The 17,273-nt window shown below is 41.9% G+C and overlaps 1 protein-coding gene across 12 annotated transcripts in view; it reads left to right on the forward strand.

Annotated features, from left to right (window-relative positions):
• The window catches only part of BBX (BBX high mobility group box domain containing), a 144,594-nt gene extending 135,695 nt beyond the window's left edge, over positions 1 to 8,899 (forward strand). For all 12 annotated transcript variants that reach the window (XM_082042999.1, XM_082043001.1, XM_082043000.1 and 9 more), the window contains one exon: positions 887 to 8,899. In XM_082042999.1, the coding sequence (XP_081899125.1) occupies positions 887 to 974 (88 nt within the window). In that variant the 3' untranslated portion in view covers positions 975 to 8,899. The remainder of the gene's footprint in view (positions 1 to 886) is intronic.
• The last annotated feature ends 8,374 nt before the right edge of the window (positions 8,900 to 17,273 follow it).

Below are 17,273 nucleotides of genomic sequence, written 5' to 3' on the forward strand. Positions count from 1 at the left end.
CACTCTGGTTGTGCAAAGTGCATATTGGTACCCCCATTTCTGCTGGGTTCTTAGCTGTGCCAGGGGGAGGTAAAATGGCCCTTGTATAAATAAGAAGTGGGCTCCAGATTTTAATTGCTGCAAATGACACATACTGTAACAAAAATAGAACCTGACTTGTGAGATTAGATAACAGGCAGTGACGTGGTTTGTGTATGTATTTTAAAAGGCAAGCTGCAAAGGACCTCTCCTGAGTCCATCTGCTACAGTGATTGATGTTGATTTCCAGCACATAATTCTGGCGCAGTTTATTTTTATGATCCCCTGTGCCAGGGGATCATTTGTAAATTAACACTGCTGTAGTAATGAAAGAGATGTTGTGTTAAGGCTGATGAAGTGTTAAGTCATGAAGCTTGGAGTAATCCCAAAGCGCAACTCTGCTGCTGAGTATATTTCCATATTGCTTAAAAGCTTGCTATTGACTCGCATTAACGTGATATGTGCCTCTGTGCATTTACCTTCCTTTGCCACACATGAGCTGTACTCTCTGCTTCCGAGAGCTGGCGCCGCTCCCTGACAAAATGAGTGGGGCCACTTGTGCACTCTCAGCTTACTCTTGGGCTCTGCAGTTTGTTTTGTGTGGTCAAATAACCATCACTACTTGGTTTTGCCAGACTTTGCGTGGTGTTGCGGGTTGTCCTCAGGATGCTGTGTTACTGTTGTGGGAATACTGCTAAAAGGAGTGTGTAACAGCGGTGTGTGGGCCTCTGTATCAGCAGGGAGTTACAGAGCTGTAATGTCGGATGTTAAACCGTATCACGTACCGCTTTCTATCCTTTCTGGTCTGATAAGAGCACCTCCTGTGCTCAAAATAATGACGGGTGGCTTTTCTTTTCTTCTTTTGCAGAAGTCAGAGGGCCACACCTCTCCCACATGACGGACAGCCAAATGAAATGTCTCAGGCTCCAGTGCTTATTTCCTGCGCTGACCAGTGAAGCTCCACTTTATTGTAAAACATTGTGCTTTACCTAATATCCTAGCCTTGTCTTTACCAAGGGAAGCTAGTCAGTCCATATGATGGAAACTTATAGACTGCAAGCAAGTGCTTATTGCTCTGAGTGGCCCAGAATTCACTGGAAGCCAGACGTTAGCAACTTGGGCCAGGTCCTCAAATCGGAACCCAGTATGTAGGAGGGAGATATTAATTGTCTATTAATGAACAGAAATGGAATGATCCTAGAGCTTGCTTTCTATTGAAGGCTTTTAAACAGTAAATAGGTGGTTGGTGTGAAAATGGCTGCCTTTACTGTTAGCTCACACAGCATCTCTTTTACCAACCAGAGAGTACGGCAACTAGTTTCGTATAATACCTAGTTATTCTAAATGAAAAAAAAAAAACCTACAACAACAACAAAAACACTGACGCACTGCACTAGTTATTATTAGATATTCTTAGTCATTTTTGTACATGAAGATTTAAGTTCTAAGATGGTTTATATTAATAGGTTATGCCTACGTTTATATTGTAGAATGAATTTAAAACCTGTTCCAGAGAACTCAAGGCAGCCTGGACAGATGTACCATTGTTAGCGGTGTTTGGGCAGCCATGTGGTCCAGATGTTCTGCACTTTTATATTTGCCACCAGAGTGGTAGAGTTTACTGGCAAAAATTCTGACAGGCTATTTTTGGGTTTGTTTCTTTTTAATTTAGCTTTGAATAACCAGGATGATGTGCATTAGAAAAAGGAGTGGTGTATGGAAAAGAAAATACTACAGATAATTGACTTGTCTTTTATGCCTTGGAGGGTTCCTTTATTTTTGCATAGATATCTGAGCGACGTGTTGAAACTTTCCTGTAAACAAAAAGTACTGCAAATGTGTTTTTCAAAAGTGACCTTAGTATTATTTCACCGTTCTGAGAAACCTGAAACCGTGACTTCTCGATATACATGTACACTGATACACATACCTTTTACATTCTACAGACACTGGCATTGTTGTAATTACTATGCACAGTCCAAATCAGCTTCAGAGTTTCCATAAAAGGCCAATTACAGTTTGTGTTGGTAAAGCAGCAAGTTGTATACTGATAAACTACAACCAAGAGTAACGTTTGACTGAATTCAGACTACCAAACAGATCCATCTGCCAGTTTCTGTCTTTGCTTACGTTGAATTTTTGTTTTGCTCTCATAAATACATCCCAAAAGCAGGCCGAGTGCATCACTTGGCCCGTTACCTTCGCTATCTTAACTTACACTATTGTATAACCAAGCATTGATTCCTACCAACAGATGCAAAATGATCACTAGGAATTGATCTAAAGCTACAAATTCAACAGGGTACTTCTTCTATAGCACAAGATGTTTCCCTACTTTTTGCATTGTAGCACAACAATTTACCAAATTGGACTCCAGCAATAATTTTCTATTAGTCTTCGTCATACCGGCTGAATTTTTGATAGTATTAGATTGAGTTTGAAGTTCTTTGAATTAAGTCTTTAAATGATGCGAGTTTACATCATTCTATCAGGCATTCTTATTTATACTTGACTGAATTGATAATGTGTTTTGGGGTTATTTTGTAACTAATTTGATGTAATAGCCATATGGACAGTAACTCCATTAATGCTTGCGAGGTTTAGCCTTTCATTGTTGTAGTTAAGTGAAAGTCTCTGGTTCAGTGTCGGGAAACAACATACAACACACCACATGACGAGTTGTAACGGCGGATTGAAAGTCTAAGAAAAGGCAGGGAGATGGGGAAGTGTCACTGAAACAGCACCATCAAGATTGCATGTGTTGGAAGAAGGGAACAACAACAAAAGAGCAACAAAATTTATGAGCCAATGAGTCAGTGAAAAGGCTTTTTAAAAATTCAGGTGAATACATGACTAAGAGCCCCTGGAATGCCATTGCAGCCTATGGCGGTATTTTTAATAAGATTTTATTAAAGTTTTATAAGTTATTTTAACAAGACAGGAGAAACTTAAAAGACTTAAAGCTGTTGGGTCACAGTAAGGTGGCTGTTGGAGTTTTGGACCACTTTATAATTAGCTGAAATCCAAATATCTTACAGTGCAGGCCGTTCACGTTGACAATGGTACTAACTTATTTCTCTAGAAACCTTTAGAGTAGATATATTTTTGTCAAAGTACCCCATCCTTCCTCGATTTAAATTTCAATATTGTTCCTGAAGATATTTCTGTATATTAATGGTACCTTTTTTAAAAGAAACAGAAAATTACTTTTTTCTATATGAATTAATATCTTACTTGATCTGCTTTTCCTTGACTTTCCCTTAGAGAGGGGGTAGGGTTGGGTCAATTTACTGGATATGACTGTTTTCAGATACTTATAAACCTTTTTGTAGATATGCTTAATTTTTAAGCGATTAGGCACTGAGAGTAGCAGAAATCCTGCAAAGCTTTATAGTTCACTAGGCATTTGCCTTTGTTGGTTCTCTGAGTGATGTCTTGATTTCAGTAGCTAGAATTTTCCCTGAATCTACTAGAAGGGGTATCAGTATTTTCAGGTAACAAAGTCTGTTAGCACAACAAAAATTTCAGACCAATATCTTACTGTATTTGGGTTGGGTTTTTTCCTTGTTTGTTTTGGTTTAAGTTTTATTAATTTCAGCTGCTTTTGTTTTGGAAAATCTTATTGCTATTGTGTGTACTTCAGTATACCAGCAAACACTGTTACCGTTAACACATTGTCCACAAATGCCTCTAGAGAAGAAATTGTTGCACCTTATGTATATCTCAAGCAAACCAAAATATGATGCTTTTCTGCTTTGTTTATTCTGAATATGTTGTATCATACTTTACTGAACCCATTTTAACTTAGCTAAAGCTATCAATATTTATGCATTTCACATTATTTTCTGGATCTGAACCTGTGTATAAATCTTTCTTTTAAAAAAAAGATCAGCATTTACCGTAGTCGTACTCTGTGACTTATCCGTGGGAGGGGGGAATCTTGTCTCAAGTGCAAAATGCAGTACTGTCCCAGTTTTCCTTGGCTTTTATTTATTTAGTGATCTTTGATATTTCATATGTAGTTTTGGGGTATACAAAATACATTATCGTAGCCGAAGCTACAAATCTAAGCAGCTGGGAGAAAATTACTGTAATGTCTTCTTAATTGTTCTAGTACTGTATACAAATATGGGAAAAATGTTCTGCAGAACATTTGAGATGCAGATTCTTATCCCCACAGTAGGTTATTTTCCAGATATTAGAACAAATCAATCAAAACTCGATGATCTTAAAGGTCTTTCACAACCTAAATGATTCTATGGTTCTAAAAACATCTATGGAGATTACTTAATGCTCTGCTTATGGCAGTAACTACCCCTTGAATGTGCTGTGATTTCAGAATAGAATATATTTATTTAAGATGACTGAATGCTCTTTTATACTAATACAATATCCCAAAGTCATGAGCAAGAGACTTCTTGGTAGTTTGGGTTTCTATTTTATAGCATTGATGCATGACTTTTGAAATTAAAGTGATAAGCGTTGTTGGAAGGGGGCACAGGAACAGAGGACGGGTAGAAGTGTGTGAAATTGCGGTGTTTGAATTCCAGCTTTGGTCTTTATTGTTTGGGTGAGAGCTGCTTTTGTAGCACAAGGCTGAAGAGCTCTCTGCAGTTTGTATCAAGTAGAAACCCAAGAGAGTTATAGCTCGCATTGTAACAAGGGAATGCCTTATAGTTTGGATGCTATCTTTTGGAACAGGATATTAAATTGAAGCAATTTTAATTTCCACTGCCTGTTTAGCTACTGTACAGATCCTGAACAGACTGAAGGCAACAGTGGGACAACAAAGAGAGGTTGAAAGGAAAGCTGGCCTTTGTTCTCAGTTTGGCAAAGTTATGGCAACCAAGGGGAATTAGCAGAAAAGATAGATGTGTGTATATACGTGTGTGTGTGTGTGTGTGCCTGGGTGTGTACATGCTGAAAAAAAAGTAGGAAAAACAAAAACATGATGGGTGTACAAGAGACTACAATGTGTGTTGACCCTTTGAGTGCACTCCCTTGTTTTTGAATGCTGAGTCTAATATGGCTACCTCTCCTAAAAGACTACTTTCATTAACTTCCATTTGCTTTCAGGCTTGATTGTGTAATCTTTTCAGCCATTGATCCCATTTGTATATCCTTGTGTGCTTTACTTTCCAAGAGCAACGTTTATATAGTGCAGACAATGTAAAGGCTGAATATACAGTGGTAGCCAAACTCTGTTGCTGGAGCGTGTTGTTTTTTAACCTCTGCCGTAGTCATATGGGCTGCAAGACATGGGACCGGTAGCTCTGCTTAGTTCGGTGAGATCGGTTTTTGAAACAGCAGAAAATGCAGCTCTCGTGAGGTGGTGGGTGGACTTCAGGTGTTGCCAGAGGTGAGGCAGGAAGCCAAATGCTGCTCTTGAAACTTGTTCTGGAGTTTATGTTTGCAATCCTGATTTCTCAAGGAAACATAACTGTGCAACTTGTGTGTTGATAACCATACATTATCCATTAGGTGCCGTTTGTTTGCCGTGCTTATTTGATGACTGTAGAGCTCCTAGGTATCTTTGCCATGTTTTGTAATACTTGTGGCATTCTCCTGACCTTGTACATATTGTGGAACTGTCACCTACAGCTGCCAGGATGCTGAGGCACTTAAGGACACTGAACACCGTGAATGAGTGTGTTCAGTCTGTGAGTTACTTGCCTCCTCCCCTGAATTCCTCAATTAAAAGGCACAGTGAGGTTTATTATAGTCATTTATATACTCAGAATTTTCTACTGAATTGACAACTTTGAAGAAGGTTATGAGATGGATGTGTATTTTATGTTCCCCCACTGGTTCTTCTATGGCAGAAATCTAGGAAGACTTGACACGAGTTCTCCACTCAGCAACACACCCAAGCTTAAGCTGAAAACCATTTGTACTTACAGGGCAACGCTGTGGTTTGCGCCGTGAGAGCGCAGGAACCCTGGTTACAGACCACTACGCGCTTGGAGTTAAGCTTGGGCTTGAGTGATGTTCCTGGTGGGGGGCAAGTCATTGTGGCCTAGGACCTTCATTGACCTGCAGTTTAAAAAATTACTGCAAGTAGCTTGACATCTATTGAGTTCTTCCAAAGAACTGTATTGTAGTTTCTGGATCTTAACTGTTAGCATATTCCAGCAGACCCACACTGTACTCTACTGGAAAGAACCACAAGTGTACAGGCTAACTAACTAACTAGGCTTCCCAATGTAATGGTCTAATCTTTTCACCCTGCAACTGAAACCTTATTTTCTCCCACACACTTCAGTCAGTGGTTGGGGCCTTGAAGGTGACAAAAGTGAGAGAGGCGTATATGTGCATGTGTCTGCATGTATGCATAGATACGCATATACACATCGGAGGGCAGTGACTTGCAGCATGTTCTCTGTACAAAAGTGTTCCTGTGTTAGGTCATAAAACAACTTGAGGTTTCTTAGACGATAGTTTTCCAACTTTCTTGCTAGATTTCAGTCTCTTTCCTTCATATTACACCATACGGTGTGATTTTCAAAAATCACACCTGAAAAAAAAAACACAGATCCTGCTGACCTGGATGCTACGAAAACCTTCTTTCTCAGCAGTGCTTGCTTTTAATAACCAGTATCTGTTGACAGTTTTAACACAACTGATTTGCTATCATCTTTCTTGCTAGGGCCCAGTCCTTCAGCTTTTGTTCTCACATATAAGTCCACTGAATTTTGACCCAGTATTTGTCTTTATTCTCTCCAAAGCTTGGTGTAAACATGCCTTACAATAGTTCATCTCCATCATTGGTATAACAGAGCTACTGCCTTCTTAGATGTGTGTAGTTAAAAGTCAGTAAGCACAATTACAGAATGTCATACTTTCTTCAAAAACCTCTAATTTGATATTTTTAAGTGCACATGTTAAGTCATGTGTATAACATGCTAAAGTACATTAAACTGTGATAATGAAACTGAATAAAATATTTAATAAAATATTTGAAATATTTGAAAAGGACCTTCAAATAGATTTCTTTATGTTCATTCTATTTTGGTTATCTAGTGTGTGCCTGTAAACAGTTTCCCATTTAAACCTAATGATTGCAAATAAATACTATTCAAACAGAGCTTCTTTGATATTTCACCTGTTTTACTATCAAATGATTGTTTACTTTAACATATGGCTGAGTTAGCAGTATTTGCAGAATTTGTTTTTAGCTACAGTATGAATTCATTGGCTTTTTAATACTTAAAAGAAGCAAGCTTGTTTTCCACCTGAAAATGGAAGATGCCAAAACCCAGAGACAAATCCTCAGAACTGTGAACTGTAGTTTCCTGTCAGATCACCCATTCAACTTCTGCACAATGACTACAAAGATGTCACATATTTTGCAAATAACTTCTGCCCATTTGTTCTTGTTTACGCACATCTATAAGAGAAGAGGAGCTTCCATTAAAAATAAATAAATAAAAACTTTTGAGTCTGGTTCAGCACTGTTGACATTGTTGGAAAGATCCGTAGACCCATGCAAGTGCCCCAGAATTCGATGGATTTGTATCGTCATAAAGCTGGAGATTGTGGGCCAGAGAGAGCCAGGATTCAGTGCAGTTGGGCCGTGGCAGAAGAGTTGGCCTTTTCTCCTGAGCTTTCCACGTATCCGCTTTGTGTTTCTGGGTTTTCTCTTCTTTGCACAATTGGGAAGCTTATCTATAGTCCATCCAAGTATAAGAGAAGTCATCTCACGTGAAAAAGCCGTTGCCATGTTTTCGGTCTTTGGACACTAAGAGAACTTACTCAGAAATTTATTATCTTTTAGAAAAAAGTAGCCATTGTCATCGATGTTTAAATGTCCCCACTACTTTGGAAACTTATTTAAACCAGGACAGTGTTCTGCCCAATTACCTTACCCTCTTGAGGCTTGAAAATTAGGCTGCTGGGGATCTTGTATTTTCCTGTCCTTGGATGCCTGAAGCCTCCTTTATTGCAATGTACTTTTCTGATCCCAGAAGACCCAAGTACAGGCTTCTTGAAGCCACTAGACACCAGTTGTTCACATGGGAGCAGAACTCCTGTCTCTGAATCAAAAGCAGCAGAAGGTCAAAAGCAGCCTTCAGGTTTATTTCTTTTTAATCTATGTGCCATTTACTCAGGGAAGAAGAAATGTACACAATCTTGGACTGCCCTTACTGAGTATGCATCGGTATGTCTGCAAAGAAACACCAGGACTGGAAGAGCTTCAGCATTAAAGGCCATGTAAAGGTCATACCTGAGGCAGGGGGATAAAAGCTCTGATTCAATGAGCATAAAAAGCTGGATGAAATCTTCTTACAAAATACATATTCCCTCAGTAGAATATGCCCAGTCAGGAACACTGAAGTCACTATTCTGTTTTTTTGGTTACCAAATCACCTTAAAACAGTCATCTGCATTCCTCGGATTCCCATCTTTTTTCACCTGCTCTCATTTTGTTCTTTCAACAAAACACCTGCTGAATCCGCTAACTCTGGGTGCATCTAGATCTGGTTTGTTACGTTGCTTCTTGCAGCTGCATGGCATTACACTGACACTCTCTTCACTGTCAGGTAAGATAAGTTTCCACTAATACTTTTGGAAGAACACAGGGCAGAAAGGCTTCATTCTCCTCAAGCGCTGCCATTTCTCCCCTTGATACCTTTTGTTGGGTTCTTCTCATTGTTCATCTGAGGGTTTTTTTAACATGTAGCTAACCCTGCTTTCAAACGCTTTTTTTCTTTTCCTACAGCGTAATATTAAATGAGACAACTATGCTATAGCTGGTGAAGCTGTTGATTCTTCAGTAGGACACTAGCACTTTATAACAAAATATGAGATGCGTTCCTATATCTGCTGCAAAGTTCTATTTTGTTTTGTTTTCAGAAATAAAACCTGTCAGATGTAACGCCTACCATCTCTTCATTGTCAGCTTTTTTTGTGGACTGTTCTTGGCACAGAAACAGTAAGAAATTGAGCTCTAATAGTTGTATTTAATGTGTACTCTAGATTTCAGCTAGGCTTCATGAGTTACTTTCTGACAGGAGAAGGTAACATGACATCTTCAGTACAATTAAGCTAGCACAAGATGTAGCTGTCTCAGCTCCAGCTGAAACTCCAGTTGAAAATCCAGCCTATACAAAGCGATACAAAAAGTTTATTCCATACAGAGCAGCACTTCAGCCTATTTGTCAGCCCATAAAACAGGAGAAACTAGTTGAAATAGGCCCAAAAATCAAACCACTTGAGTTCAAGTGTTAGGCTTAGCACCAAAGTGTAATTTTTCAATGCAAACACCCAATACTTTACTCTGTAGCATTTTGTTTATTACTTTTGTTACCTTAGTGCTTGGCTATAAAGAAGTAACATTCAGAGTATCAGGTGCGTTTATTACAGTTTGCACACTCAAGAGAACGACGGTGTTGCCATCAAGCAACATCCAGTTTAAGGAGAAAAAAAAAAAAAAGGGAGAAATAAATTGAGCTCTCAGGAGATGTCCTTCTCATCCAAAAGAGGTATTTGGAGAACGTCGTAAATATATGTGGCCCACCAAAGGCTTCCCAGTCATGGCAGACCATCAGGCCCCAGTCAGATCAATTTGAGCATCAATTCCTTTCCTTCCAAGGTCTGGGTGGGTTCCTTGAATACCCAGTCAACGCCTAAAGTTATTTATTTTCAGGCTTGCCAAGTATGAAGGATCTTGATTCCTGGATGTTTTTACAAGTGATATTCTTAAAATGGTATTGCTGCTGGCGGTCTTAGAACTCAGCAGCAGGTTGCCAAAAGCTTCAAGGTCTATTATCTCAGATACCAACCTCAAAACATTTACCGCAATGGGATTTCTGTTCTAATTGGGGCCCTCTAAATGCTGCTGCTTTATCACTGTGGTTTATTAAATCATCTTGCTGTCTTTCAGGAGTTAGGGAGAATTTGGAAGCCCGAATCTGTGTAGTACTTGAAGATTTGGTTTTTATGTTGGTGTCTAGTAATACTGGCTGAGATGTTCCATCTGGTTTGGTCCTTTCTGGCTCAGTCAAACACTCATTCTTGCCCATGGGTGAACCTTACTGGGACTCCCAGTTGTGTTGTTTGTCAGGGGGCTCTGGCTGAGGAAGACTCTTTCCCCACAAGCCTCCCTTCAGGACAGCAAAGTGTTCCAATGCCACAACTCATCCATGTAGCTGGGATCTCTTTTTGCCCATAGCTGCTCAGATCCAATTTCATACAACAAAATAAACGTAGCTGGAAACTCAACAGTAAAGTCAGACCTTCTTGAGCTTCCAGGTTTTATTAGGCAATAGTTTGGAAGTGAGGGATGTAATGTGTTTCCAGTTAGAGCAGCCGTATAAATTGTGTGCGGAGATTGACAGGTTGCGGCAACAAAACTGGGTTTCCTTTTATTTTGGAGAGCGGTGTTTTCTAATGGAAGTAAGGTGACAGGGAAATTACCATCACAGCAGATGGACTACTTCCATCTTTCCATCAGACTTCAAGAGGTTCCAATTTCAAAAGCAAGGTTTGCCAGCCAGTCTAAAAAAAAAAAAAAAAGTAATTGCAGTTCTATTGCAGTTCTAGTCTGTGGCTTGGAGTGGATGCTGTGTTTTGCTCCAGTGACTGTAGCGATAGTTTTTCAGACAGAACTAATATGTGAGCTGCTTGAGGTGTGATGCAGTTCTAAACCATCCCATTCACTTCTTGATGACAGATGTATTTGGCACGTGGCATGAGTGTTGCTAAGTGCTTCTATGTATGTATGTCATAAATAATACTGAGTGTTCATCAGTCATTTTAATTGGTGCTTAAGAAAGTTCTTCCTGCTGTGTTTCTGGAAAATATATTGTGCTTGGCTGGCACAGGGCATAGTTTTATCCTGGAAAGGAATGTTTGAAAGCATTCACTATGCTACTGTTTAGTCTTGGTACTTTTTTTTTTTCAAAACATCGTTGCTATTAACTAGCATAGTTTATTTAGGATATAGTTAATTCAGCTCTGGTATCTTTTGAAGTGAAGATAAGTACTTAATTCTCATGCAGAAATTCACATGAGCAAGGGAATCTCTTAGCGAAGGGTTGCTGAAGGATGCCATATGCAGATGCTAGATCTCATTAGACGTGTGACATGCAAGAGGTGTGATTGCAGAGCCAGGCAGCTGGCAGGTATCAGCACAGGTTCACAGTGTCAATTGTGCTGACTTGCATGAGGGTAAGAACAAAAGAGCCTATGGTTTCACCGCCAGGGCAGCTGTATTTTAAACTGATTTGATGCACTAACTCCAACGTTTTGTCATCGACACTGTGGGCTCTTGCCAAGAGGGAGTTTGAGGGTCGTTGTGGCTCCATTGTTGCTTGTCTGGAGCACATGCTGTTCGCTGCCTTGACAAAACTCAGCATTTTTAACTTGCAGCTGGGTATGAAGATGGTCACAGGTTCCTAGATCAGTTGCAGCTGTAGTGCAGTGATATTTGGTGGAGTAGTGTCATGCACTGATAGGTGCAGCGGCCCCACTGCAGATTTAAGGTGGGAAAGTGGTGCCCAGCGGATCCCAAGCACCCCCAGGGTTGCCGAGTCAGGTCCTGGCTGCAGGGGGGGCCGGGCTGTGGCTGTGCGGTGGCACCAGGGGCAAGCCGGAGCTTGGACCAGGCTCTGTGAACAGCAGAAACAGAGGATGTTCATAAAAAGTAGTTATAAAAAGTGAAGCAGAATTTTACTCAGCGGCATCCATACATACGTAATGACAGGATCCATTCAGGCTTTTATACAGAAGCTGCCTGGAGTATGCGATGTTTGCTGCCACGAGCCCTGACAGCTGCACCACTCACGCAGTGTGCACTGTGCACTTGGTTATTTATAAATGAGTGAGGGGAAAGAATATTTCTTTTTTGCTGATGGAAAAATATGCCTGACATACCTTGGTCACTGGGTGGTTAGAAGAACAATAATCTCCAGATTAGCTGTAGGCCTTGGTCCTTATTTTAGCATTTTCAAACAGATGCATTTTTAAAATAATTAATTTTTGAGTGTTGTATGTAGGATACGTTTCATGTGTGAGAACCATGAAAACACCATAATACATAAGAATGTTCATATAAAAGCAGTAGTTTCATGTACACAGACTCTACTAATCTACAGTTCAAAAAAACCTAGACAAAAAAAGGGGTATTCCACCTTGGCAAAGCGATTGTATAATTGACAGCCAAGGGTTACCAGCAAGGATTTTAAAGCATCTTTAATAACGAAATAAAAATTTCTGGGCTTTTAGTCCATTCAGAAAATACTCTATGCGCTTTGCACAATGACTAACATTCTCCTACTTCTGATTAATAAAACCACAAGTACAGTTAGTTTAACAATCCTTGAATAAACAGAAAATGGTGGATGTCATTTTTTAGATGCCATACGTTGCCTCAGACCTAGAGGGGCCCCCCTTGGCTGCAGCAGCCCATCACACTTGGCGGTGCTTGCAGGAGGATGTGGTGGCATGTCTGGAATGTGCAGCTGCCTTTGGCATCAAACCACCGTCCTATAAACCTCAGCTATTGGAAATGCGTTGCTGCCGAGATAGAAGGGGCATAAACGGCATAAAAGCTGTTCAAAAATAAGAAGTGGTTGGGTTTTGTCACTTTTGTCAAATCTGCTGTCCAACTGAAAATGCTTTTTATTTGATAGAGACAAATCTCTTCGCTATATGATTTCGTTCATGTTGCTAACGTCAAGCTTCGCTTACAGATTTCTCACCTTTTTAGTTATCTTGCCTTTCCTCTCCTTTCTTTTCTCACACGGCTAAAAATTTGATGGACATCAGTAGCAAAACATCCCACTGATTGTTGGTAGGATGGGCCATGTCCCACACGTTCCCGAGCTACTGCACAGCTCTGAAAAACCCACATTTTTTTTAATTAGTGATATTTTAACAACACTTCTCCCCAGCTGTGGCTGTGCATCAAACACAGCATCTGCAGAAAGGTCGGCACAGGGGGGTGGTGCAGCCGCAGAGCTGGGCTGCCCGGGCCCTTCTCACACCCTGGCTCTCTGTAGGAAAGCCCAAGTGTTGGGAATCTGGCAGGCTTTTGAAATAGGATAAATTATTTCCTTCTCTTAACAGTTTACTGTTGAGAGTAGTTTTACACTTTATGAGAATTTGGCATGGTTCATTTTTTAGTGCATGGCTAGTTATAGCAACTAATGTACCTTGAAGCTGCAAGCGTTTTTTTAAGCAGCAAACCAAAACCCGCTTCAGCACCGCATGTTAGACCTGCAACGTTTGCGTTAGCTCATACTAACCCTTAACTTGCGAAGTAAAACTCTTGCAATGTTTCTAAATTTCTTTCTTGGAGTAGACAAGAAGTCTGCAGACAATTAGGTTTTCTTTCTCCGTAATTAATGAAGAAACCTTTAGAACAAATAAACGTGATATGGGGCTTTTCCAGTTACCTTGCCTGTATGGCCTTGCCTGAGCCAACAGGTACACGTGGGGATCAGGACCACATAGACATGAATCATCGTTGGTTTCCCTCTGGAGCACCCCGGGTGCTGGGGAGGTCGAGGGAGCAGCCCCACGGCATCCAAATGGGTGGGAGGGGGATATAGCAGGAAAAAAAGGCTGAATGTATTCAACCAACAAAGTCAACAGTGTGTATTCTCAATGTAGGTACTTTTCAAGTACTTTAAAGACATCAGGTATTGAACATGGAAGATAATCAGCAAGAAATTCCTTTCATACAAGGAAATTCCTTTCATACAAGGTAAACGGATGCACAGAAAAACAAAAAGTACCTTATCAATGTAATTTATGCCAGTTCTTATTCTAAACTAAAACATCCAAAACTTGATGAGTTACCCAGAGAAGTTGGTATTTTGCTTTAGAAAGTCTGAGTAAACTACTGTTCTGGTTTGTGCTAGCTTGAGAAAGGAATCGGAGTTCAATGTTGCAGCTGATATTGAGGGCTAATTTATTAATTACTGACCATATACAAAGAGGGTAGTTTAGACTGGTGGGTGAAAAAGCACCCCTTGCCACCTGCTGCAGTAGGAGCTGCACCTGTGGGATTCACCTCGCAAAGTTTAAGGGCTGTTGCTCCATATGTCTTGTCAAACAGTAAAAGGTTGCTTTTAGTTTCTGTATCTTTTACCTCCTCCTGTTGCAAAGCTGTCCTCGGCACTTTGTGTGACAGAGCTCGTGTCGGGTGAGCAGTTCCCTGTGATGTTGAGTTGTTACAGTCGAAGATTTCATGCTGGCTGTAGCAGCACCAGATACTTGTCATTGTAATCTGCAGCCGTCTCCTTGAAATACTGTGCTGGTGGTTGTTTCACAGCCCTGTGCACACACAGTTGTTGCTGATACAAAGACATATTTAGCCTCATATTGCCATGAGCCATGAATTCAGGAAGGATGCCACTGACTTCCATAATTGAATGTGTCACTAGATGGTCTTTTTTAACCCACATGGAATTTATAAATTGGGAATATCACAACACAGACAAACCTATAGGAAAGGCCAGCATCAACTTGTGCATTTTCCACTTGCATGTCTATGTGAGAGCAGGTTAGCAAGCTGCTGAAATAACTGTGCACTGCAGAAATGCTAAGCAGATGGATTCCTGTGGCCATCCGTAGGTGAGCAGGGCAGACCAGTCCTGCCACTGCTGCTGTTTATTTGCTTCCTTCCATTCTTTCTAAGCTGATTGCTATTCCTGTTGTCATGCTAATTGTGCACCTTAAGGCAGCTGATAGGAGCTCGGTGTGTGAGATCAGCTTTGGGCAATCATACTACTGTCGGAGAATGGCTAAGAGAGAAGGGGCGTGACCCCAAAGATCCTCTTCGTAGAGAGGATCTTTGGGGTCACGCCCCTTCTCTCTTAGCCATTCTCCGACATACTACATTCAATGCGCTGTCGCAGATCATCTTCGCAGTACTGTCGCTATGTCCTAATGATGTTTCATATTGATGTCTAGGAGTGCCTAAGCTCCTAGCTTAGCTTTTTTTCCTTTTTTTCTTTGTGCAAGCTATCAGCTAGAACCAGCAGAAGAATATTTGAAAGTGTCAGTGATTCTTGTCAGTGTGGGGTTTTCTTGCTCGTTATCGACTTGCCAACATTTGGTCAACATTTTTCAAGATGAGAGAAAGCTTTCTGGGGCAGCTTTTGAAATGTTAGGGTGAACATTTCTCTGTGTTCTTCTTGGTTTGCTGCTCCTCCATATTTTTTCGGGGGACTGTAAAAGTAGACAGGCTTTTTGTGGTTTGTGAGGAAGATGTAAGCTGACTCTTCATGGGATGTCTGAAGAGTTTGTGTGTGTTCCTGGACAAACGGCAAGCCAAGGCGGAAAACCAAGCAGCCAGTCAGGATATTAAACACATCCCGAGTCATGGCAGGATGAAGTCTTGGCAGTATTTACTTGGCAAAGAGTCACAGTGTCAAAAGGGAGTTGGAGACGTCAGCTAGAGAGTTCCTCTGCCCTAAGGCAGGTTAAGCTATACTATATCTCATACCTGACGGGTGGCTGTTGAACCTGTCCTTAAAAGCCTTTAACAGTGGAGACCAAACCATTTCCCCACGCTGTTTTTTCCAGTGCTTGACTATCTTTACATTTTGAGGGTGGTTTATTCCCCCAGTGTCTTAAGTACAAAATTTTAGGGTATAGGAGAAAAAGACAGTGTCCTCAAAAGGTGTTAGTAAGAGAAGCATTTTAGCTGTTTCTATAAATGCAACCTTAGAAATAATGATCAGGAGCCTTAGAAGTAAGGATCAAGGAGCACCAGCCCACTTTCTTTGATAGCCACAGGACTCCTCCATGCCTTTGAAAATCTCTTCCTTCGAATGGTGTGTCAGGTTGATTGTTAATAGCCATACCAGAGAGGTTCCAACAGACCTTTCTCCTCACGCTGTGTTTTCTATCTAGCAGTTGCCTTTAATTTTTTTTACAGAGTTCTAACAGCTTTTTCCTCAGTACTCTTTTCAGACACTTATGAGTCCATCATTAAAGCCATATTGTGAGGAGGAAGGCAAAGAACAGCATCCATTTCATTAGGCAGTGCTAGTGACAGCCACGCCGAGTGGCTGTGGAACCGGCGGGCACTGGAGCCTGCCCTCGCTCTGCTGCCGTCCTCTCTCAGCGGCTTCTGGCCTTGGAAGTGGCGTTTTCCTGGCTGTCCTCTGGTGGGATGCTGCTGGCGAGGTCCCCTCCTGGTGTCCAGTCCAGCCTCTGCCCAGGAGATGTGGGAAAAGCTGCCCATTATGGTGTTGGACAGGACATCCCTGGGTCTCCGCTTTGGGACAGGTGACCTGCAGCTGTAGCTGTGATACTCTCTGCAGCTCCAAAACCGAGACTAGTGGAATAATTTTGAAACAGTTAGGAGACTAATGGAGCAAGTCCAGTGTGTTAGCAAAAGCGGTGTACTCCCTTGCTGGAGGTGCACTGATTTACCCAGGGCGATGTCAGGGTTAGCCGAGGAGTCTTGGAGGGACAGACCGTACCTTTCCCCATGCAGAATACCCGTTACAGAGAACAGGCATCCAATGGGGAAGGAAAAGGGAGAGCACATCCCTCAAGCAAGGGGTGCGGTTGCCTTCATTTTCTGCCTGCCTTGAGGAGCTCCTTGCCTGTGCTCTGGCTGCTGTGCCTGGCACCAGGGCAGGGTTTTGCGGAGCTTAGCAGAAGTTGCAGGCTTACAGGAACAGGCTGGCAAACCTCTTCCACACTAATGGTCCAGCTACCAGGTCCAGGCATCCCAGCCATGCCAGCATGCAGCTGCGACCTACTCCCACGTCCCACCAGCTCTGCTCTTCTTCTGTGCAGCCCCACGCAGCTCGGAGGTGGTGGAGGCTGCAGCAAAGTCCCCTGGCTCCTGCGGCGAGCGGCATTAGCACCTTCTGCAACACATGGCAACCCCTTGCCAGCCGTGGCAGGGGCCAGTGTCACCTCCGAGGGCTGCACAGGGTGCTGGTGTGCTGCTGAGCACCAGCCCACGTGGTGGTACAGAGCCAGGCACTGAGGTGCCACAGAGAAAAGCAGGGACTGGGTGCTGTATTGAAGAGCTGAAATAAGTGATACCCTAGGCAGGGCATGAAGCAGAGATCCCAGAAACACTGGTCTCCTATGGGTGCTTGCTCGAGGGGACACCTGGCCTGGTTATGGGCATGGGTATTGTGAGGAGCATGGATGGTTGAGGGACCCAAGGCTGTTTATTTCCAGAAAGAGCTTCTGATGAAACCGAGAGCAACTGTGTACCAACCAGAGGCTGATGTTTTAAGGGCAGTATCTCCACAAACAACCTCCTGCAGTAGCTGGCA

This window comes from Streptopelia decaocto (genome assembly GCF_964273445.1).
Source record: "Streptopelia decaocto genome assembly, chromosome: 1".
NCBI lineage: Eukaryota > Metazoa > Chordata > Aves > Columbiformes > Columbidae > Streptopelia > Streptopelia decaocto.